This window comes from Balaenoptera borealis (assembly GCF_965194805.1).
Source record: "Balaenoptera borealis genome assembly, chromosome: 13".
Classification (NCBI taxonomy): Eukaryota; Metazoa; Chordata; class Mammalia; order Artiodactyla; family Balaenopteridae; genus Balaenoptera; species Balaenoptera borealis.
In genome coordinates, this window is record NC_138870.1 from 3,439,912 (window position 1) to 3,463,686 (window position 23,775).

Below are 23,775 nucleotides of genomic sequence, written 5' to 3' on the forward strand. Positions count from 1 at the left end.
ACCACTGATGGCCGTCAGGCAATGAGACAAGTCCCAGCTGTGTGCTTAGTGCCCAGAGGTCCCCAGAGCATTGTCACTGCTGCCTGGGACACTCCAGCATCCCAGCCCCTGCATCCAGAAGACCCTTCAGCAGACATCACCAAGTGCCCTGAAGCACCGACAACACCCTAAGCAGTCTCCCAGATTGCCTTTAGCCCTCCCAGCAACTCTGTGAAGTAGGTGTTGTCCCCCACCCTTGACGGGTTGGGAAACAGAGGCTCAGATGCTTGCCTGGCTGACAGACAAAGGAGGGCGTCAAACCCAGGTCTGTCTACCTGCAAACCTGGGTCCTTTCTAGATTCTTGAGGTGTGCTGTGGCACCTTCTCTAGGAAAATCCCAAGGAAAAGGGTTGTGGCTGTGAAGGTCCAGAGCCTTGCCTTGAAACCGCAGAGGGCAGGTACTTGGTGGAAAAGTCCAGCAGTGATTCACCTCCTCCCGTCCCCTCGTCAGCGAGGCCAGTTCCCCTCCCGAGATCTCAGCTTCCAGCCTGGCTGTTGGTGGTGCCCATCCTACCGCCCCGGTGAGAGAGGGCTGTGCCCTGCCCTGTGCGTCCCTGCCTCTCTTCCCGCCAGAGGAGAAGGAGCCAGCGCCGGAGGGGGCAAGGTGAAAGGGGGAGGGGGAGGGACAAGGGGCAAAGGAGGGGAGACGAGGTCGGGCATGAGTCTCTGAGCCCAGCTCTGGGGGGTCGTCTTGGGACAGCGCCCGTGGGGGAGCTCTGGCGGGGTGGCAGGTGGGGAGGGGCTGGGGACAGAGGACTTGACTTCCTGAGCTTGGGTGTTGTAATCCTGGCTCACAAACTTTTGGCCTCAGTCCCTCCTGCTGCTTGTGGTATTTCTCTGCCCCTCCACTTTCCAATACACCAGCTCACACTCGAGTGTGCACAGACACACAGACACACACACACACACGGTCGCTTTCTGTCTGGGGGTCCCAGGAGCACGACTGGATGGGATTCTGAGCTGGGAGGAAGAGGAGAAGGAGCGAAGGTGGGGGACAGTTTCCCTTTCAGGCCGGGTCTCCTAGCGGCTTCCCTGGGACTCTGTGCGGGACCCGGGAGCCAGACGGGAGGCTCGCAGAGGGTGCGGGGTGGGTGGGGGGGGGCCGGCATCTGGGAGGGGGACTGGGAGGCAGTGTGTGTCCGTGCCGTGAGCGGGGCCAGAGGGAAGTCTGGTGTTGGGGAATCCTAGGACGAGGGTGTCACGCCAGCTCGTCCGCACCCTCTGCAGCATCTGAGCTGCTCAGGGACAAGCCTGGCTGGCGGACAAGTCCGTAGCCGGGGAGGGGGCTGGCTCTAGGGAGCGGGTGAGAGAGGAGCGATCCCGGGCCAGAGAGGGAGAGGAGGGGCAGACAGACGGCGCCCCGCAGGTGGGGAGGAAGCGGCCAGGAGAGGGGCCAGACCCGATCAGCCTCCCCGCCGGCTCCCAGGAGGAGGAGGAGGCGGAGGGAGCACAGGGGTGGGGACGGCAGGGCGGCCTGTGCCCCGGGGGGCATCGAGGGTGCGGGCGGCCCACGGGGTGTGAAGGACTCGACGGGGGTCATGTTTTGGTGCCGTGCACACAGGTATGTGTGTGCAAGGGGACGTGACGGGAGCGGCAACAGCGTGTGTGCTGAACGGGCGCTGGTATGTGGGTGTGGGCTGGAGCTGGGCTGGGCCGTCCAGGGCCTGGGCCGCTGCCCCGGGGGGCGTGTGGAGGGCAGCGGCATTTCCACCTGTGTCCGCTCCTCTGCCTACCTGCCCAGCCCCTGAAAACAGTGAACTGGGGGCTCGTCAGCCTCCTGAAGGTTTCCTTCATGGGCGGCCCTGAGCCCGGCGTGGGTGCGAGCGTCTCTGCTTCTGGAGAGCGCTGGCGTGTGGTGAGGTCCAGTCCGCCCCACACCCTGCCCCAGCTTAGCAGAGCAGATGGGCAGCCGGGCAGGTGATGCTAGGGGTTGGAGACGTGAGAGAGCTGGCGTGAACCCTTGGGACGGTGGAGACTTCTGGAAGTCATCGTGACTGAGGATAACACTGTGTTTAAGTATTCCTGGCAAACGGGCTGGGGGTAGAAGGGCACAGCAGAGGGGGGCAGGGAGGGGGGCAGGAGGGTGGGGTGCTGTCCTTTGGCTTTTAACCCCAAAAAGGAGAGCTCAGTACAGCTTTTATGTCTAACATCCTCCTGGAAAGTTCTTCCTTGAGTCTAACTTGAGTCCCGCTTGCTGCAATGTAAGCCTGTTCCCCCTTGACTTGCCATGGCCCTGGGCCAGCTTTCCTTTTCACATGCTCTTGCTTTCATTCTGCCATTCTGGTTTTTCACTCTTACCCATAAATCATGCTCCTCTCAACAGCCTTTTTGAAAAAGAACAAACTTGTCACGTGAAGGTCAGCTCATCTGTGTTCTCTTCTCCCAAATCCTGCGCCCACCCTGGGCTCTGGGGTTTGCTTCCTCAGCCTGTGTTCCCCTCTGGCTTTCCCTTCATTTACTCCTTTCCCAGGCGGGTCTCCCCACCTCCAGCTGTTGAGGACAACTTGGCCCTGAAACAGCTGCCACTGGTCTGGGGACAGTGAGGCTTCTCTCCTGGCCACCCCGTTGGTGACCCTATGCTCGGGCCCTGAGTTGGGCTACGCTATGGCTTGGTGAGCAAAGGCAGTATCTCTCCTTGTCTTTTATGGATCTCACGTGTATACCCTGCCCTCCCAACACCACAGTTGAGTAGGGGTCATTCTCTCTTTCAGGGAGACTTAAAGCCCAGAGAGGAGGTGTGATATACCTAAGGTCACACAGCAACGTGGCGGCTCAGCTCCCCAGTTACTGTACTGGTAAGTTTGTTCAAACCATTCAAAAATAGTTTACTGAGCACCTGGGGGTGTCAGGGCCTGTTCCTTAATCTCTCTGAGCTTCATTTCCTCATTTATAAAATGGAGTTAATAGTAATTCTCCAAAGATTTTTATGAAGATGAAACTTAATAATGCATGTAAGGATGTGTATGTTTTTAGCACAGTGCTGACTCAAAGGTCAACTTCTATTTTTTTTTTTAAGCTTTTTACTTCAAAGGACAGGGACACAGGGGCTGGTATGCTGTTTCAGTCCTCCCTTTTCTCTGATACCCCTCAATCTTGAGGGGAACACATGTTGGACAAGAAATGGAGTAAAGGTTTTTTTTTTTATTATTGTTATCGTTTGGGGTTTTTTGGCCGTGCTTTGCGGCATGCGGGATCTTAGTTCCCCAGCCAGGGATCGAACCCGTGCCCCCTGCAGTGGAAGCGTGGAGTCTTAACCTCTGGACCACCAGGGTAGTCCCCGTTAACTTCTACTATTACTAGCCAGGTCTGGACCAGACCTTGGGTCTCCTGTTTGATGCTTCTTCATCCATGTTTTTGAGTCCATTCATTCATTTGATAATGATTCAGGGGCCAGTCCTCAGGGTCCCCCAGCCTCAATTCTGTAGCAATATCCACAGTTGGTTCAGGTGTCCCCAGGGGCCAAACTGCCCTGTTCTTTCCACCTGAGGCTTGGTTCTCAAAGCCCCTGGGGTTTGGCTGATCTCTCTCTGAACCTGGAGCTCTCTTTCCTTCCCTTCTTCCCCCGCCCCTTCCTTTATAGCAGAGGGTGAGGCCTTGGATTCCACGGGGTGCCTCTCTCCTCGCCTTCCCTCCCGGGCTGATCTTGCCACGGAAGCCTCCGAGTAGGTCCCAGTACCAGAGTTTCACCCCGACATTCTTTCCCATTCCTGGGATAACCTGCACCCTCCAAGTCACCTTCAAAAATTTCCATAACCTCAGATGGCCCTGCCACACCTTTCTAACTGACTTGGGCTTGGGTTGTTGCCTGGGTTAAAAGGACTAACAAGTAAACACAGACTCTTCTTTTAATAAAAAGAATCCCTTGTGTTTCTCTAGAACCTTGGAGGAGCAGAGCCCTTGGTAGCTCCTGGTCACTTTGGTTCCCCACTGCCCCTTGGAGGCAGAGGCGGGGGGCCTGGGGGAGAGGATCCCTCGGCAGCCCGGCACGTCTTCCTGGCAGAAACGAGAGTGGAGGTGGAGGAGTGTGGGGAGGGGAGGCCAGCAAGGAATCCGGATAGAGCACGCATCAGTCTATCTCCTGGCAGCAGATAAACAGACCACGAGAGGGACAGGGTAGGGCAGAGTGGCTGCTCTTTAGGAGGGCAGGGAGTCGGGGAGGGCAGTGACCTGCCGGGATGAGCAGTCACTTCTGGGTCTCCCTTGAGGGGACCGCTCGGATCCGGAGGTGAACACCCAAGTGAGGATCCCTCTGGTGACCCCTTCTGCCACCAGAACCCCCGCCTGCTCTCAGGACAGAGGTTCAAGAACCAGGGTCCCCTTGAAGGCCACCCCTGTCCCCACCTGGCCTTGTGCCCCACCCTCCTCTGCCCTCCCAATCAGATGCCCGGAGCTAGCTGGCTCCCATGTTTACCCAGAGGCAATCGATCACGCTGGCACAGCTACGAGCACACAGCTGGCCCAGGGAAGACCATGCAGTTACCTGGCCACACCTGCCCTTTGACCTCCTGTTACCCCCGACAGCCTTTGATCCCTTCTGGCCTGGAGGCTGGAGGCTGGGTGGGTGACACTCATTGGACACTGAGGAGCGGGGGCAGAAGGGCCAGCGGGGACGGCAGCTGACTGTAAAGATCAAAAGAGACTTGGAATGAGAGTCCCCGAGCTTGGGTTTCAATCCCGATCTAGTCCTGAATGGTCTCAGGCAAGTCACTTCGTCTGTCAAGGCCTGGATTTTTCTATCTGCAAAATGGGCAAACTAAGAACAAACTGCTCCCTGTTTGTTCTCAGAGCTGTGAGAGCAAAGTGTAACTTTAGGTGCAAATATCATCAAGAATTTGGGAAGAAAATCAATAGTCTGACACTATTCGACAGTATTCCAGCAATAATGAAAGGTTAGGATGGAGAGAGCGGGGGTGACGGGCGTCCTTGGGGCCGCCCAGCTCATTCCTCCTTGTCCCCGCAGGCTGCGCCTCTCCTGCCATCCTGCCCACTCCCATCTGTGGCCTCCCAGCCCGTCCATGGCTGCAGACGACAGAAAAGTGGCAGTTCCCAAGGATGGGCCTTCTGTGGTCTCCTGGGTCCCTGAGGAGGGAGAGAAGTTGGACCAGGAAGGCAAGGACCAGGTGAAGGATCGGGGCCAGTGGAGCAACAAGATGGAGTTCGTGCTGTCCGTGGCCGGGGAGATCATCGGGCTGGGCAACGTCTGGAGGTTTCCCTACCTCTGCTACAAAAACGGGGGAGGTGAGTTCACTTTGAGGTGGGGAGAGCAGTGCCCACCTGGGCACCTCCTGCCTGGGCAGTGGAGGGAGGCTGGCAGGGAGATTGACTCCAGCATCCCCCCGCTGTGAAACGGGAATGGTTCCTCACGGCAAGCTCCTCTCCTCCCTGGCCCCACACAGACCACGGTCAGTGGTTGAAGGATTCAGTCCCTCACTCAGCTCACAGGCTGGGCCACCCTTGCCGGGCACCGTGCTAGATACAAAGCACAGCTCACTCCGGGTTACACTCCAGCAAAGGGCAGCAGACCACAGACAAATACATCCACTGCGGTCTGTCGCATGGTGGGGGGGCGGACGGGCCAGAAGCAGAGCAGGGAGGAGGGGCGGGGAGGGGCGTGAGATGGGAAGTGAGGGGACCAGGAAAGGGTCCGTCCGGGAGGTGGCCTTTGAGCCAAGACTTGAAGGAGGTGAAGGAGCCAGTCTCAAGGATGCAGTTCAAGTGAAGAACATTCCAAACGCAGGGGGACGGCGAGGGGGGAATGACAGGTGGGAGAGGAAGCAGAGGTCAGGGTTCGGCCCCTCCGGGCCCTGCTCTGAGTGACATGGGAGCCACTGAGGAATGTTGATCAAAGAAATGACATTATCTTGTCTATGATTTTTTTTTTTTAATTAAAGAAACAATTTAATATTTTTCAGCACTGGTAGTAAAAATGAGCAGGGGCACGGTGGGGAGGGATCAGAGTCACCTTTGTAAGTGTACAATTAAGTGGTTTTAGTATGTTCACAGACTTGTGCAACCATTACCACGACTGATTCTAGAAAATTTCCATCACCCCCCAGAGAAGCCTTGTACCTGTTAGAAATCACCCCCGAGCCCTCTCGCCACCAGCCCTTGGCAACCACTCATCTACTTCCTGTGGCTGTGGATTTACCTATTTGGAATATTTCACATAAATGGAATAATTCATTTAGATGAGTTTATTTGTGACTGGCCAGATTCATTTTTGCCTTTTGAAAATAACTGTATTCCTCTTGTGGAAATGATATATGTGAATATTAGAAACATTCCAGAAAGGTAAAAAAGAAGGAACATTCCTGTTTAAAAATAACCACTGTTTAGAAAATCCTTCTAAACACTATTTCTATTTAATTTGACAAATATTTAGTGAACATCTACCACGTGTCTTGCTCTGTTTTATTTTTTTTTATTTTTTTTAAGAATTTCACTTATTTATTTATTTTATTTTTTTATTTTTGGCTGTGTTGGGTCTTCGTTTCTGTACGAGGGCTTTCTCTAGTTGCGGCAAGCAGGGGCCACTCTTCATCATGGTGCGCGGGCCTCTCTCTATCGCGGCCTCTCTTGTTGCGGAGCACAGGCTCCAGACGCGCAGGCTTAGTAGTTGTGGCTCATGGGCCTAGTTGCTCCGCGGCATGTGGGATCTTCCCAGACCAGGGCTCGAACCCGTGTCCCCTGCATTGGCAGGCAGACTCTCAACCACTGCGCCACCAGGGAAGCCCTATTTTTTAAAAAAATTTATTTATGTATTTTATTTTCGGCTGCATTGGGTCTTCATTGCCGTGCATGGTCTTTCTCTAGTTGCGGTGAGCGGGGGCTACTCTTCGTTGCGGTGCTCGGGCTTCTCATTGCGGTGGCTTCTCTCGTTGCAGAGCACGGGCTCTAGGCGCACGGGCTTCAGTAGTTGCAGCCTGTGGGGTCAGCAGTTGTGGCTCGCGGGCTCTAGAGCACAGGCTCAGTAGTTGTGGCGCACGGGCTTAGCTGCTCCACGGCATGTGGGATCTTCCCGGACCAGGGCTCGAACCCGTGTCCCCTGCATCGGCAGGCGGATTCTTAACCACTGCGCTACCAGGGAAGCCCCTTTTATTCATTTATTTGATGTGGACCATTTTTTAAAAGTCTTTATTGAATTTGTTACAATATTGCTTCTTTTATGTTTTGGTTTTTTGGCCACAAGACATGTGGGATCTTAGTTCCCCGACCAGGGATCGAACCTGCACCCCCTGCATTGGAAGGCAAAGTCTTAACCACTGACCACCAGGGAAGTCCCTTGCTCTCTGTTTTAAAACTTATAGTTCTTACCGCAAATTGCCTGAACCGATGACTCCAAAGAAATAGAAATGGGACTTCCCGGGCAGGCCAGGGCTGGGGTGATAACTAACGCTGGGGGAGGATGTGGTGACTTATTCTTGCCCCGGCTGCAGTGTCACGGACATAGAGGTGGCTACGACCAAAGATGATCTCGTCAGAGCCCTTGTTCCACAGAGGAGGACAGGGGCCCAGAGACCTCAGCCACTCGCCTGGGGCCACGGAGCTGGTCGACAGCAGCAGGCTCGGGAAGACTCACCAAGCCTTCTTTGCTCTCACATGTTGCTATTGGGACGGCAGATGGCACAAGGGTTTGGGAGGGCAATTTGGAAATGCCAGTCAAAGACCTTAAAAATGTTCATCCCTGGGACTTCCCTGGAGGCCCAGTGGTTAGGACTCTGCGGCGCTTTCACTGCCGTGGGCCCGGGTTCCATCCCTGGTCGGGGAACTAAGACCCCGCATGCCTCGTGGCATGGCCAAAAAAAAAAAAAAAGTTTATTCTGAAAAGGTGGAAACAACCCAAACGTCCATCCGTGGATGAATGGATAAACAAAATGTGACCTATACTGACACTGGATCGTTATTTAGCCTTGGAAAGGAAGGAAATTCTGATAGATGCTGCAACATGGATGAAACTTGAAGACATCATGCTAAATAAGTCAGTCACGAAAGAATAAATACTGTATGATTCCCCTTCCATGAGGTGCCTAGAATGATCAAGTTCGTAGAGACAGAAAGAGGAAGGGTGGGTGCCGGGGCTGGGGGAGGGGGATGGGGAGTGAGTGTTGAAAGGGGACAGAGTTTCAGTTTGGGAGGATGAGAAAACTCTAGAGACGGATGGTGGTGATGGTTGCACAACAGTGTGAATGAACTGAATGCTGCTGAGCTGGACACTTAAAAATGGTTAAAATAGTAAAAGTTACGTTACGTACATTTTACGACAGAAAAAGCAAAAAAAAAAAAAGGTCCACTTCTTTTGCCCTCTGACTCAGCAGTTCCTCTGCTGGAAGTTTAAACTAAGGAACAAAGTAGACAAGTGCACGAGAATGTGGGCAACGGTCCTCACCGCAGCAGGAGGATGACCAGAAAGGCCAGCGGGGTCCTGACCAAAGAAACTCTGCGTAAAACGGAGCCACACAGCCATTAAAGTGGCGACGCAGATATGGATTTATTGATATGAAAAGAGGTCCATGATATACATTTAAAAAATGGTTATCAAGTCATGCATAGTAGGTTCTCATTTTTGCAAAGGAAATATATATGTATGTGTTTGTCAGAAAGTTGGAAGGATATACAATGCTTTTTCCTTTCCTTCCCTTTGTACTTTCTGCTTTTCTACAGAGTAACATGCGTTGCTTGAGAGGCATTATCACATTGTGGTTAAGAGCCCAGACTCAGGGTCAGACCACCTGGGTTTGTGCCTTGGTTTCCTCATCTGTAAAATGGAGATGACACCAGTACCTGTGGCCTTGGGAGGCTGCTTTGTGAGGGTTTTGATGTTAGTGAAGGATTTGGAAGAGGGTCTTACACACAGAAGCATCAAGTGCCAAGTGTTATGACTGGGCAATGAACAATAATCTGTGTTCACCCAGGTACACGCTTCCGAGGTGACGGAGGTGGGCGCCCTGGGCTGTAATTTGCTGGGTGTCTTTAGGCCTGCCCTCTGGCTAGCCTCTCACGAGGCTGCTGAAACCACGACCCCGAGAATTTCCCCTAGCAGAGGAGTGGCCTTGTCTGCGGGTGGGGGTGGGGGGGCAGTTCAGACCAGAGCCTGAGGGAGGGGAAATACCCTCTGAAAATGATTACAGGGAAAATCATTTTCCCAAGGTGTTTTTGTTTGTTTTTCTCGAAAACGTAACAAACTTGATGATTTAATAAGCATATCAAATTATACAGAACACATGTTCTTGGTTCCAAAAAGAATAAATGGACTAGATTTGTGAAACACGCTGAGAAAATAAATAGGGCATATATTAGGATCTCCACCTACATTATCATTCACTTCCCTTCGAAGGTCTTTCCTATGCCGGGTGGGGCGCAGACTGGAAACTTTCCGCCCGGCCCTGCTCACAGACAGGAGGAAGCTGCTGCCTTGGGCCCCTGGGGGCTGCGGAGGGCGGTTGAGGGGTTGGCTGCCAGCTCAACCCCCTTCCCCCTCCTTGGCAGGAGCCTTCTTCTTCCCCTACTTCATCTTCTTCTTCACCTGCGGCATCCCAGTGTTCTTCCTGGAAGTGGCGCTGGGCCAGTACACCAGCCAGGGCAGCGTCACAGCCTGGAGGAAGATCTGCCCCCTCCTCCAGGGTGAGTGCCGTTCCAGCCACAAACCACCCCCGGCCATCGCCCTCCCCGCTTCCTTCATCCACCCTGTGCTGAGGGCTGCAGAGGAGCTAGGACGTGTAATCAGGCTTCCTGGGGCCCGAAGCTTCTAGAACCTGGGTGGAAGCAGTCTCCAGGAAGGACGATACAAAATTATAAATAGGCACAACATTAGATGCAGAGTCTTGGGAGGGGTCCTTGCAAGTGAGGAACCCTGAAGCTGAGTCTTCACAGCTTCATGGGAAATGTGCTCCCGAGCGCGTGGCCTGGTCCCAGACACGCCTCCGCAGGGTATAATCATGGTGATGATGGTGATGATGTGCCAGGGCTCACGTCAGCACGTCACATGCGTTTGCGTCCTCACCTAACCCTCCAGGAGTGTCTGCTTTAACCTCATAAGATGAGAAAATGAGGCCATTCACGAACCCAGGTCTCCGTGGGTTTGTGCTGTGTCCTGTGTTAGGGACTAAGCTGCTCCCAGCCCCTGCCCTCCCTCTGGGGATCTGTTGGCACTGATGTGAGCAGTGGGGATGTCCTTTCCCACCCTCTGTTCAGGTGATGGGGCCCTGGCGGCCAGTCGGAAACCCAGGGGCCTCCTGGTCCCCGAGCGGTTCCTCGCATGGTCGGGGGGAAGGGAGGACTCTGGTTTGGACGCCAGTCCCTAAGGGGCCGGGCCCAGGACAGGCCTGTCTGGGGGCCGCCAAGCCTCTGCTGGACGGCGTGGACGTGGTGGAACCACGCTGGCTTCTGAGCAGACTGGGAGCCTGAGCAGGGGCGGCGGGGCACGGCTAGGCTGGTGCTGACCCCCCTTGGGGCGTCAGATGGTTTGGTGGGGTGCTTGGGGGTCCCTGTGGGGTCTGTGTGGTGATTTTGGGGGGTCCCTGTGGGATGAGAATGGGGACCCTGTGGGGTCTCTGGGATGATTTTCTCGGATCCTTGGGGTCCGTGTGGGTTGTGTGTGGTCCATGGGGAGTCTGCCCTCTGCTTGCTCCCTGGGGTCCACAGCCCCACCGAGGCTGCCCGGGTCCTTGCCTGATGCCCACACACGCGTGGGTTCCCTCCACCCGCCAGAGGCTCGGGTGCCTGGTGAGACCCGAACTCAGGAACCTCCTGTCTCTGGCCTCGTGCCTCTGTTCCTCCTGTCCCTTGTGACTTCACAAGTGACGCATGATTGTCACAGAAAAACTAGAAAAACCAGAAAAAGAAAAGAACTTTTAAAAGTGAACTGAAATCTATCACCCAGAGAACCACTTGTTAACTTCTGGAGATGCTCCTTCCGGAGATTCTCTCATGAAACAAAAAATACGTTCAGATATATATCATAAAACTGGGAGAACGCCTAGGGTGGTGTTCTGTCACCTGCTTTTCTTACTTAGAAAAATAAGGAGTAAAGGGCCTCTCAGGCCCGTGAATGAGCCCCGCGGTGTCTCCGTGGCCCCTGTCCTTCCAGCACGGTGGGCGGCTCCCAGGCTGACACTGGTCTCTGGGACCCTCTTGTTACCCCCCCCCCCCCACAAGGCATTGGCCTGGCGTCTGTGGTCATTGAGGCCTATCTGAACGTCTACTACATCATCATCCTCTCCTGGGCCCTCTTCTACCTGTTCAGCTCCTTTACCTCCGAGCTGCCCTGGACCGCCTGCACCCACTCCTGGAACACAGGTACTTGTCGTGTCGGCCCTGGGACGGGGCAGCTGGGGCCGGGCGAACAGTGATGGAGCGCCCGGCAGAACAGCCCCCAAGCCGAGCTGGGCGGGCACAGGTGGCCACTCTGCTGGCCGACCCCGTGTGGGACCTCCAACCAGCCGCCAGGACAGCCGACAACCCGGTGGGATGGTGGGTGACAAGCGGCTGCCAGGCGCTAACACCCCCCCAACGTCCACCCACCGAGCCAGTGTTCACTGCGGGCCTACTGTGTGCCAGACCCTCAAGACCCGGCGGTGGGCCCGGGTGATTCGGCCCAGCCTGCACCAGGGACAGTCAAGCGCTGGGAACAGACAAGCGGACAGAGCAGTGGCAGATTTCGACGGGTGACCACAGAAGGATGGGAAGGGGCCTGCGTGGGGACCACTCCAGGCGGGGCCGTCCCGCGAGCCCATCCCCCCATCGCTGGGGAGTGAAGTCCACACGTGGGCGTGGGGGACTGGCCTGAGGTCTGGACAGGGTCAGAGGTGGCTGGCAGGGTGGCCAGAGGAGCAGCCAGATTCACCGTGACGAGAGCAGTGTGAGGCACACAGGGACGGGGGCTGGTCACACGAGCCACCCGAGCAGGAACTCCTGACGCTGGAAAGCGGGGGCTCCAGAGGAAGCGCTGGGGACCGGGAATGCGAGGCCAGAGGGGGGCGGACGGGGTGTGAGGGTGTCTCTGCCCGCCCGGCCCGCCGCTGACGCCCCTCTTGTCCCCTGCAGAGGGCTGCGTGGACTTCCTGAACCGCTCGGCGGCCAGCGCAGCGGCCCCGCCCGTGAACTTCACCTCCCCCGTCATGGAATTCTGGGAGTAGGTGCCCGGCCTGGAGGCCGCCTCCCGGGGGCCCCAGGCGGAGGGAATTGGGATGTCTGGGGCCCGGGATTGGGGGTGCAGGTGTTCACCTCTCTGTGCATGCTTTCCAGCACTCACGCCACTAGGAGATGAGGGACCCTCCACACCTACCGTCCACACCCACACGCTCGCCCCGCATCCACCTGTGTCCCCCTGGACTCACACGCGTGTCCACGTGACTTGCATCGCCCACATGCCTTCTTACCGTCACCCGCCCGCACCCACACGCCCACCTGCACATACACAGCCACGGCCGACGGCCAGCGCGAGCTGGGAAGAGTCTGCGCCAGCTCCGCGTGCCCTGATGTCCTGGTGGTAGCTTGAAATCGGCCGAAGTGGGAGTATTTACACCACGGGAACTGGCAAACTTCTACACTCACGCCTGCACCCTCCACACGAGCACTTGCACCCCAGCGTCCACACGTGTCCAGCCTTGCGCTTATACAAGTCTACCCGCCCTCACACTTAACCTTGGCCCACACGTACTCACCGACACTCTCCCGGGGCGCCCTCCCCACATCCACGCTGCCCTCGTGCCCACCGACGCCGGCACACACGTGTTCCCATCACCCCGGCCACTCTTCAGATGCTGACGCACATCCAGCCCGTGTCTGCTCCCCGAGCACCTGCTCAGCCACTGCCCGGATGGGTCTCTGCTCCCCACGGGCTCGAGCTCGCTCAGACGCTTACTGCCCTCACTCTCTGTCTCTACCTCTCCGACAACAGAGAAAGCTGGATGAGTTACACAGATACCTACGGGATTACGTGATTTGGTCGTCTAACGGCCAGGGGCTTAGAGACCACAGGTGGGAACGTGCTGGCCATGGGGCAGGGAGGCGTGGACCCTGAGACCCGTGCGGTCAGCTCTGAGGATCAGGACACCTGATGGCGGAGGCCACTGTCCCCTCGGCCTCACCTGGTTGTGTGTCTCCCCGTCCACAGGAGACGTGTTCTGGGCCTCAGCTCCGGCATCCACGAACTGGGGGCCCTGCGCTGGGAGCTGGCCCTCTGCCTCCTGCTTGCCTGGGTCGTCTGCTACTTCTGCATCTGGAAGGGGGTCAAGTCCACGGGCAAGGTGAGGAGTTCTGGCTCTGGGACGGCTCTCTGTGGCCCCCAGGGTCCACGGGGACACACATGGCATCCCTCTGGAGACCTGAAAGAGAAAGCAGTGAAAGGGAGAGGCCTGCTGAGAACAGGGGACGTCGCAGGAAGGCAGGGTTCAGCTCAACACAAGGGAAGGCTGTCTTTTTCGGTATGACTTTCAAAGGCCTGTTTACGTAAGTGACGTGCAGAGCAAAATAAGAACCATGAAAGTCCCAGGGTCAGAGCTGAGCCACCAGCGGGCTGGCGGGGTGTCTGGTCATCCCTGTCAGCGTTTTGCTGGTCGGCTTCTAGCTTCCTTTATATGTGTGTGTGTGTGTGTGTGTGTGTGTGTGTGTGTGTGTGTTGTGTGTGAATATTGCACAATCAGGATCACACACTCGTACGACGTGCTTGTCTCGTTTAACAACACACCAAGACCACGTCTAGGATGAAGTGGCCAACAGAACAGTCTTTGAGGTGGTGGGTTTCCAACCTCTGAAGGAGCTCAAGCTGAGGATGGACAAAGTGGCCTGTTGTGTGTACAGAGTTCACACCGGAGCATCATTTCCAACCCAGAGAGTCTGACACTGACGCCCCATGCTTGTTACAGCCGGGAACAGACAGGGTCCCGCCTTCTCTGATTAGCCCCCTCCCAAAGCAGCCTCCCTCTTCCACGGATTGTTGTGATAGCGATAACATAGAAATAGTAATAGTAATAACGACACGGACAGTGCCGCCCTCTCGGGGAAGGGGCAGAGTGGAGCCCCCGTGTGTCTCCCGCCCCCCAGAGCTCAGGCCACTGCTGCTCCCCCAACCTTAAGCCTGGAAAAGTTCAGTCTAAATTTCCCCACTGATCACTGTACAAATCTGCTCACCTTCCCCCTGGGTGGGGGAGTCCCACCCTCTTCAAGGGGCAAGGGGCGGGCGAACAGCCAGGATAAGGGATTAAGAGAGACCAGAATCTGGATTCAAAAAGGGTTCTTGAAATGTTATGGGTGGAAACTCACACCCCTCCCTGTCCTTCCTCCCGTCCCTTTGCCTCGCTGATGTGTGTCTCGTCCTCTGCTGGGGAGCCCCAGACACCCCAGAATGTGTAAAGGAAGGGGTGGGAAGTTTCCCGTGCTCAGCCCTCCTCCGAGGAGGCTCGTGCTGCCTGGGCAAGGGTGACCCTGGCCTTCTCCCCTCCAGGTTGTCTACTTCACAGCTACGTTCCCCTACCTGATGCTGGTCATCCTCTTGATCCGAGGCATCACCCTGCCCGGAGCCTACGAGGGCATCATCTACTACCTGAAACCAGATTTGCTTCGGCTCAAGGACCCCCAGGTAGGAACCTCACTGGGGACCGTTCCCCCAGGCGTCTCCCGCCCCAAACCAGATCTGGACTTTTGAAAACCTTTGATTGCTTTTTGCCGTTTAGAGGCAATATGTGCCCACTGGAGGAAAAAGTAGATAATATAGAAGAAAATTATGAAAAAGGAACTAAGAACCTCTCGTAACCCCACCACTCAGCTATAACCTCTGTTAGCATTTTAGTATATTTCCTTCCAATTTTTTTTTTCTAGCTGGTGTGTGTGTGTGTTTCACATAGTTGAGATAATTATACATGGAGATAAATATATTTTCACTTAAATTATAGTGTAAGCATCTTCCTTGTTATTAAATCCATTTGTAAATGTCATTTTATCATTTGCATAATGTTTCCTCCATGCCCCATCCATCCACTCACTCATCCAGCCAGGATGTACTGGGGTCCCGTAAGTCCAGGTACCTCTCTAGAGCTGGTGTGGGCAGCGGGCAGACAGACCCAGCCATATGACCTCTGAGCATCCACACCTGGGGCAGGTGTCGGCTTTTACTCAGCTCTTCCCCGTTCCTGCACATTTAGGTCATTTTTTTTTTTTTTATGATTGTACAGACAGCTGCGATGAACACCTTGTGTTTAAATCTTTGACCACATCTCTGATTATTTCCTGACAGTAGTTAGACGTAGACGTGGGATTACTAAGTCAGGGAGTACACACCTTTTAAGGCTCTTGACATGTGCTGTGGACTTTGACCGCCCGTGTTGGTGGGTACCCTTCCTTCTGCAGGCCCATGAGACATTCAAGTAGAATTTATTTTAACCTTTGATAGGTCAAAGTAGTAGCATGTTGCCGTTTTAATTTTTTTTTTTTTTTACTAGTGCGAGGTTGGACATTTTCCCCCTCTGGACTTGTCTGAGCACATTCTTTGCCCCTCCCCTCCCACTGCCCCCAGTGGAGTCTTGGTGTCTTCTCTCTATATTTGAAGGCCGTGGCCTCTGCCCACCATGGCTGCTTGGGGGCACGTGCAGGTTGAGGGCGGCCAGGGCCTCAGCTCCGCCCTGCAGACAGGCCTCTCCTTCTCCGGTTCACCGTCTGTGGTGAACCAACTAGAAGTTAACAGTCACGCGCACCTATGTGGTGCCTGCTAAGTGCCCAGGGGAAGAGGAGGATGCGTTAGTGGGCGTGGGCTGTAACGTGGGCTCTGCGGGGACGGAGGAGCCGCTGGTTGTGGAGGTGCCGGGCGGTCACTGCCCCAGGCCCCGGCGGGCTCCCCCCATCTTCCCACCGCTTCCTTGGGGTCTCCTGCAGGTGTGGATGGACGCGGGCACCCAGATCTTCTTCTCCTTCGCCATCTGCCAGGGGTGCCTGACGGCCCTGGGCAGCTACAACAAGTACCACAACAACTGCTACAGGTGAGCGGGGCGCGGGGTCCTGGGAGGGGGCCTTCCTCCTTTGTGAGCAGGGGCTCCAAGCTGTGCAAAACCGACACTGTGGTCCCCTTTCCAGACTGGGTTTTTCTCCCTCCCTTTCTTCTCTTCACCGTCTGGTACCTGGTCTTGGGCTCCTTCCCCCCACTTCCTTTCCTCTCTCCTCTTTCCCGCTGTCTTTGTATGTCCCCACGTGATGGGTTTCTTTCTCCCTTTTCCTTCCCATTTTCTGCAGGGACAGCATCGCCCTCTGCTTCCTGAACAGCGCCACCAGCTTCGTGGCGGGGTTTGTGGTCTTCTCCATCCTGGGCTTCATGTCCCAGGAGCAGGGGGTGCCCATCTCTGAGGTGGCCGAGTCAGGTGGGTGCTGCTCTGCTGCCTGGGGCCGGGGGAGAAGGAGGGGCAGGGGACAGGAGGGCAGGGGTCCCATGAAGCTGGGTACTATAGGAACCTTTCAGCATCAGGCGGCCGTGCTAGGCACAGAGCAGAACCCCAAAACCAGGGGAGGGAGGAGGGAGGCGGGGACGGATGGGAGGAGGGAGGCGGGGACGGATGGGAGGACGGGCGCACGAGTGGAAAGCGTGCTCCCCAGGGCAGGGGACGAGTCAGCCTGCCCTCGGGAGCCAGCGCACGCACGCAGGCGCACACGCACGCAGGCGCACATGAACGCAGGCGCGTACGCACGCAGGCGCACATGAACGCAGGCGCGCACGCACGCAGGCGCACATGAATGCAGGCGCGCACGCGCGCGCGCACACAGGGGCGGCCCCTGATGGAGTGTGTTCCCGGCAGGCCCTGGTCTGGCCTTCATTGCCTTCCCCAAGGCTGTGAGCATGATGCCCCTGTCCCAGCTGTGGTCCTGCCTCTTCTTCATCATGCTCATCTTCCTCGGGCTGGACAGCCAGGTTCGCCCCCGCCCCCGCCCTGCGACCCCCTTACCAGCTTCTGCGTCCGCCGCCATAACCTCCCCGACCTCGCTGTCCCCCGACCAGACTTCCCAGCCCTGGCCCCGGCATCCGGAGCCTGTCCTTGAGGCTGGTCGGGGGACGCCCGGCCTCCTCTTCCGGGAGGGGCCACTTGCTTTGCTCCCCCAGGCCTGACCCTTCCGCAGATGTGGACGCGCCCTCCCAAACCTTCGGGCCGCCCAGCCCCGCCCAGCCAACCCTCCCGGCTGGGACCTTCCGTGGTGGAGACATGGCTGAGGCAGGGTTGGCCTCACCCCAGTTCTGGGCCCCCTGCGCTCTGTGGGCCAGCGTGGGGTTGGGGAGCGAGGAGGCAGTGGCCCCTCTTACCAGCCCCCTCCGGCCCACAGTTTGTTTGTGTGGAGTGCCTGGTGACAGCCTCCGTGGACATGTTCCCCAGGCAGCTCCGGAAGAGCGGGCGGCGGGAGCTCCTGATCCTCGCCATCGCGGTCATTTGCTACCTGTTTGGGCTCTTCCTGGTCACCGAGGTGAGTGGCGGGGGCGGCCTGCAAGCTGGCGACCCCCTGACACACTCAGAGCCACATTCCCCTCGCCTTCCCGGCCCTTCACTGCGAGGTTGGAGGGACCACATGGCGGAACCTTCTTGTGTTGGTTCCCTCTCCTTTGGTTTCAGGTGACAGAAACCAAACACAAGCTGGCTTAAGCAGGAAGGTGAATTTTTTCGGTTAGGAAACAGAAAAGTCTAGAGATGCTTCGCTTTCAGGCACGGTTGGATCCAGCAGCTCCAATGACATCATCAGGGATGCTCCCCTCTATCTCCTGGCTCCCCTTTCCTCTGGTGATGTCATTCTTGGGCAGATTTCCCTCCTGGGATGTTACAGACAGCTCTGGGCAGCTTCAGGGTTCCCTTCTGCCACCAACCAACCCCCGGGGGGATAGGGCCCTTTCCCTGAGAATTGGCCATTGCTCTTCTTTAGGCCTGGAGCAGGGAGGGGCGCACACTCAGAGTGAGGTGGCCGCAACTCGGCAACTTCCGGAAGGTGGGATGCTGGACAGACAGCACAGTGTACGTGCACCACAGTCCCCGGGGTCCTCGCAGATGTCAGAGATGTTGTCAGATGAGGGCTGGGAGGCTGGGAGTCAGGGACAGGCGGGGCAAACTCTTTTTAGCTGCAAGGGATGAATTCCCTGGACCGGGCAGGGTGGCATCCCAGATGGGCTTCTGTCATCTCGTGTGGGCTGGGGCATGTCCCCTGCCCCCTGGCCAAGGTCTCACTCTGCCCCCTGCCCCACAGGGCGGGATGTACATCTTCCAGCTGTTTGATTATTACGCCTGCAGTGGCACGTGCCTGCTGTTCCTTTCCGTGTTTGAAGTGATCTGCATCGGCTGGGTGTATGGTAAGTGGGTGACGGGGGGGGGAGCCTTGGGGCCACACGAAGGGCAGGATCTGCCCTGGGTGAGGACGGGCCCGCTGGTCTCTGCGGGTCTTTGTGCTGCTGTCCTGGTCCTTTTTACTTGAGAAGTTTAGCCGTTGCTGGGAACCCAGGTGTTTCTCATTACGGCAGTGGAGCTGGGCTAATGACAACAGAGTTCTTTGAATAGTGAGAATAATTATAAATAACTGTGCACAGCTTTCTAGATGCAGAGGCTGTTGGAGGCCTTCTCCCATGGGAATCCTAGTCAAAAGGGACCTCCAGGGCCATTTAGTCTGATCCTTCAGAGATTCCCACATGCCCTTTCGAAGTCATCACCCAGGCTTTGCTTGAATACTTCCACGGACAGGAAGCTCATCCCTGTGTTTTTGACGTAGGCTTTTCTGTTGTGGTGGTCGTGCATTTCTTTCTGATACTTTGGTGAATTCTGGCTTCCACTGACTCCCACCAACAGCCCGGCCCCCTCAGCACTGAGGAAGCCCGCCAGCGGTGCTGACCACGTGGTATCCAGGCTGTTATCGTGCCTGATGACCGCGGCAGCGTGGGGTGGGGTTGGGGGAGAAGCCATTATGTCCCGACCACCGCACTGCTGAGTGCCGAGTGCTGTCTCGTAATCTGCACCACAGCCCTTTACAGGGGAAACCGAGGCTCAGAGAGGTTGTTGGGTCCCTTGCCTAAGCTCACACAGGCAAGTGGAGGAGCCGTCGTCATGCCTCAGGTCCCTCTGGTTCCACTGCACCAGTTGGGGGAACGGATTGTCAGTGTCCCAAAGCTCAGGGCAGAGAGGGTGCGTGGGTACCACGCAGCAGGGCCTCAGGACGAGACACGAATAGGAAGCGTTTTATCTCGCTACCCTAGGCCTTCCTCGTTGGCGTCCTTCCCTCCCCACGCGTCTCCTACCTTTTTGCTCTGATTTCCCCACTGCTTTTCGACACTTGCTCTCAGAGAGGATCTGACAAACTCGATCACAGCGAGGTGTAAGCGGCTGATAATATGTTGCACCTACAGCAGCGGTATCTGCTTTTCACCTGGGGGGAAGTTAAGACGCCAAAGGGACGACTGTCTAGCGGTGGCATTTCGCAGTGCTCTTTTTGTGGTGGTGAGGGGGTGGCTAGAGGGCTCCCAGGCCTTTCCCAGTCAGTGGCTCTTTACTTCTTAGAAGGTGGTGCAAACGTGGAAACCTAAGGACATTAAACCAAGTGCAAGAGGCAGCGTTTCCATGGCCACAGCCCAGCCCCCTTCTGTGCTTCACTGGGAGCACAGAGGGGCCCCCTGGAGTCTGGGGTGCAGGTGCCGCCCCCGCCCCGCAGGGCTCAGCGCTGGGCTCGAGCATCGGCTCCCTTGGTGTTTTGCTATTTTTACTTGAAGCCGAGTTCACCTCTGCGATGCAATAAGCATGTGTGTAGCCGCTGAGCCCCGTTCTGGCTCACACCCTCCTCTGTGTTAGGACTCGGGTCTTCATCCGTAGCCCTGAGAGCAGAGAGGCCCTGGGAGGTTAGGGGCTCTCTGTTGGTGGCGGCCTCCCCTCCACCTCCAGTGTCACTCACGTGTCCTGATCCAGTTTCCCCCCCACGGTGCGGTGCGGGGGGGGGGGGAAGAGGACGAAGCCGTCCCCTTCCTGTCCTCACACTCTCCCCCCACCCACCTGGTCAGGGGCCGACCGTTTCTATGACAACATGGAGGACATGTTTGGCTACCGGCCGTGGCCCCTGGTGAAGATCTCCTGGCTCTTCCTGACCCCGGGCCTTTGCCTGGTATGTGCCCTCCAGCACCACCACCCCCATCTCCTCCTGCCTCTAGCCGACTCCGGGAGGTGAGGGGCACGGGCTGAGTTCTGGGGCTCCTTCCCGCCTGCCCAGTTACCTGGAGGGGCTGCTCCGTGCCCTCTTATGTGCTGGTTCCCCTCCCCCCTTTTCTTGGCCAGTCTCTTTGCTTTACCAGCACTACCATCTGGTCTAGTTCCTGCTCCATCCCTTCCTCCCTGGCACCTCCGTCTGTCTGTCTGCCTGCCTGCGTGATTTCCCAACTGTTGGTCTCCCTATCCTTGTCTGCTTTGGAGCTCCTCCGTCTCCCCTCCCTGCCTTCTGAGCCCACGGTCTGTGATGGCCTCTGCGCTCCATCTCTAGAGGCAGCAGTGTGTTGATATTTAACTGTGCTCCGTCCTGAGGAGAGGGTTTCACGGGCTCCCTCCCGCATCTGCGTCGGCCCCTCCCGCTGTCTTTCTAGGCCACTTTCCTCTTCTCCTTGAGCAAGTACACACCTCTCAGATACAACAACGTCTACGTGTACCCAGCCTGGGGATACTTCATCGGCTGGTTCCTGGCTGGCTCCTCCATGGGCTGTGTCCCACTCTTCATCGTCGTCGCCCTCCTGAAGACCCAGGGTTCCTTCAAGAAGGTAGGGGCTGGGGAAGTGGCGCATCAAAGGAGGGCACCGAAGGGGCTGGACTCTGGGCACGACACCACGGCCGGGCCAGCTCTGAGTGCCGGGCTGCCCTTCGGTCTAAGGGAATCTTAAGGAGAAGGGTCTTTGAAGAAGGGCTTCATTTTCAGAAATGTTCAAGAGTCCTAGAGTCCTAGACCTTCAGAATCTGACCTCCAGCAGATCATCTGGGCAGGTTGACCAAGGGCAGCTGTCAAAGGGTTAAGGGGGAAAGTAAGTCACAAACAAGAACACAAGGTGCCAGACGCAGGGGGTCATAGAGCACAGATTCCTGCTCCTGGAAACTGGTGACCAGCAGCCATGGTTCACCCGCACAGGCTCCCGGCTTCTCTCCTCCTCTCAACCCTGCCTGCGAACCATATGCAAAAGGCTCCCTGTTTAGGGTTCAGGACATGTCTTCCTGGAAGGGACAGAGCCAGTGTCCCACAAAGACATTACATTTGTGGAAATCTGTCTCGCCCACAAGTCACAGAAAACCCAACCTGCAATAAGCAAACGGGCTTAGTTTCTTCTTACATATCAAGAAGACCAGAGACGGGGGATCCTGGCATTTGGTTCAGCTGCTTAAAGAGGGCGTTGGGGACCAGACGCTTCCTCTATTCCTGCACTTCCATCCTGGTCATGTTGTCTTTTCATCATCATGCTTATCACTGCATGGTCACAAGAAGGTTGTCATGATTCCAGTCATCACGTCTGCATTCAAGGCAAGAAGGAGATGGCACCAATAACGGTGCTAATCGTAGGACTACTACTAGGAAGAACAATACTAGATAGTTACTGAGCATATGATAATAGTAGCAATAAGAATAGTAACAACAAGAACAAAATAGACACTCGCTGATCACTTAACCCTGTGCCAGGCACTGCTCTCTGAGGTGTGTGCTGTCATCTTGCAGACGAGTCACAGTGTTATTCAGTGGGTTGCCTACGACTGCACAGGCGTCAGTAACAGAGCCAGGATGGGAGCCAGGCGGTTCACACGCTCAGTCACACGTTACTGCCTCTTCTCGCTTCTCGAGCTCTGTGCCCTTTCACTCACTCACGCTGAGCTGTGTGCTGGGCTCTGGGGAGACAGACATGAGGACACGTCTTTGCCTCTCTTGCCACCAGCACCACTGACTCCTCTTCTCCCCACAGCGCCTGCGGCAGCTCGTCACCCCTGACCCCAGCCTGCCACAGCCCAAGCGATACCTGTGTCTGGACGGTGGCAGCAACCAGGACTGCGGGCCCTCCCCAACGAAGGCGGGTCTCATGGCTGGGGAGAAGGAGACGCACTTGTAGGATGTGGCCGGAAACCAGGTGGCTACTGAGCCAGGAAGCTGGGTCAGGGCCCCCGTGCCCCCGGCGGACAGCCTTCACCTCTGCCCCCTCCCGCAGCCCTGCCGAGAAGCTCTGTGATGTCCGTGGGCAGCCCCTCCCAGTGGGCTAGAGACGGTGCCGCCGGAGCCTGCTGTGCCTGTTGGAACACCCCGTCTTATCTGTGAAGGCGGAGGTCTTTGTGGAGCCCACCGTCTGGTTAGAACAGCTGCAGTGTGCAATAGCGGGACCGCCCAGTGTAGCGAGGCTTCCTCTTAGCACTTGCGATCTCTGTGCTTGGGGAGGGTAGCGCCCGTAGAGATACACGCCACGTTGCATGTGACAGTTGAACACCCCACGCTGGATCCTGACGCTCCACTGGAGGGCTCCCTCACCTGGCTTAGTGTCCTGGAGCCCGCGGGAAGGAACCAGAGAAACGGCCACCGTTGTCTTGCGTTTTCGCGGAGGTGGCGTCTCAAGGTGTCCCCAGCTCCAGCCCTAGTTCCACGCCCGCCTTGCAGTACTGTCCTTAACGCACAGAGCAGTGGGGTGGCAGGGGCTCAGGATGGCCCCTGCACTTGGCAAATAGGCACGACCACGGGCCTGCACCCAGGACAGACGTGGCTAGTCGATCTCAGGTTCTTCCCCAGCTGACAGCCTTCCAAAGACAGTGCCCCCGGCAGCTCCGTTTGCCATCCTGCCTTCGTCCCGACCCCGACTTCATGGATGAGGAAACTGAGGAACCCAAGAGACAAAATGATTTTTCGAGTTCATGAAGCTCCTCGGGACCAGAGACACGACTAAAGCCGGGTCTCCTGCTCTCAGGCCGGTGTCCCTCCCACTGCCCCCTCCTGCCTTGTTAACAAGCACCCATGGATCGCCTGCTGTGTGTGCCAGCCTTCTTTCTGTTCGTTGTGGTTCTTGGGGTGGCAGGGAGAGAGTTCCCTCTGGGGGCGGGGGGTGAGCAGCCCACCCAGGTTGGCAGCCCTACCCTGGCAGCTCCTCCACCAGCCCATACCCGTCTGACCGGAGTCCCTCCCTGGACTTTGGTCGTCTTCCCACTTTCCGCTGCCAGGGGGTGCCTGGGCGTCTGGGAGAGCCCCCCCTGACTCCCACGGGGAGAGGTGTGGGCTGCTTCTCTCCCCAGGCCCCTGCCAAACCGCACCAGACCCTTCCCTGGCTGGGGAAGGCTTCCCGGAGGAGGCTCTGTGGCCTTGTGTTCCAACGTCAAGGGGGGGCGGCCTGTGGGGGGTAGGCCACTTCTGGACAGTTTCCTGGGGAGAACCTGGGGTCTGGAAGAAGGGCCGCCGCCTGCAGTGATGCGAAGGTAGATGTCACTGCCTGGTGACTGGAGGAAAAGTCTGTGCTCCAGCCAGGGTGAGCTCCAGCCGGACAGCCCCAGGCATCCTCAGATCATCCGCCATCCTTCGCCCAGATCGGCGAGGGCTTCTCAGCTTGTGAGAATAGGGATGCTGGCACCCTGGGCACAAGCAGATGTCCAGACCCGTGGGTTCTGGACGTTCCCTTCTGCCTCCCTCTGGACTGCTCGTGCACTGGTACTCTTTTTTTTTTTTTTTTTAATTTATTTATTTGTTCATTTTTGGCTGCGTTGGGACTTCGTTGCTGCGCACGGACTTTCTTCAGTTGTGGCGAGC

General features: G+C 56.9%; 1 protein-coding gene across 7 annotated transcripts; it reads left to right on the forward strand.

Moving 5' to 3' along the window:
- The first annotated feature begins 416 nt into the window (after positions 1-416).
- Positions 417-23,002, forward strand: SLC6A12 (solute carrier family 6 member 12). Of its 7 annotated transcripts, none has more exons than XM_082349107.1 (17): positions 421-643; positions 2,751-2,834; positions 5,000-5,277; positions 9,526-9,660; positions 11,194-11,334; positions 12,082-12,169; positions 13,154-13,286; positions 14,483-14,617; positions 15,907-16,010; positions 16,261-16,385; positions 16,818-16,930; positions 17,388-17,475; positions 17,926-18,014; positions 18,244-18,346; positions 20,036-20,136; positions 20,609-20,779; positions 21,962-23,002. In XM_082349107.1, exons 3-17 carry the CDS (start codon positions 5,055-5,057, stop codon positions 22,103-22,105), a joined length of 1,893 nt encoding a protein of 630 aa, XP_082205233.1. In that variant the 5' UTR covers positions 421-643; positions 2,751-2,834; positions 5,000-5,054; the 3' UTR covers positions 22,106-23,002. The 7 variants fall into 7 exon arrangements, with proteins under 7 accessions (XP_082205239.1, XP_082205238.1, XP_082205233.1 ...); XM_082349110.1 differs by lacking the exon at positions 421-643 and adding an exon at positions 1,638-1,661; XM_082349109.1 differs by lacking the exon at positions 421-643 and adding an exon at positions 1,679-1,894.
- The last annotated feature ends 773 nt before the right edge of the window (positions 23,003-23,775 follow it).

What these genes read in the sequence shown, in the direction of transcription:
- SLC6A12 (XM_082349107.1), top strand. Translation starts at nt 5,055, where the DNA reads ATGGCTGCAGACGACAGAAAAGTGGCAGTTCCCAAGGATGGGCCTTCT. An exon ending in TGACCCCGGGCCTTTGCCTG is followed by an intron (nt 20,137 to 20,608) that starts GTATGTGCCCTC and finishes CTGTCTTTCTAG; the next exon opens with GCCACTTTCCTCTTCTCCTT. An exon ending in CCCAGGGTTCCTTCAAGAAG is followed by an intron (nt 20,780 to 21,961) that starts GTAGGGGCTGGG and finishes TTCTCCCCACAG; the next exon opens with CGCCTGCGGCAGCTCGTCAC.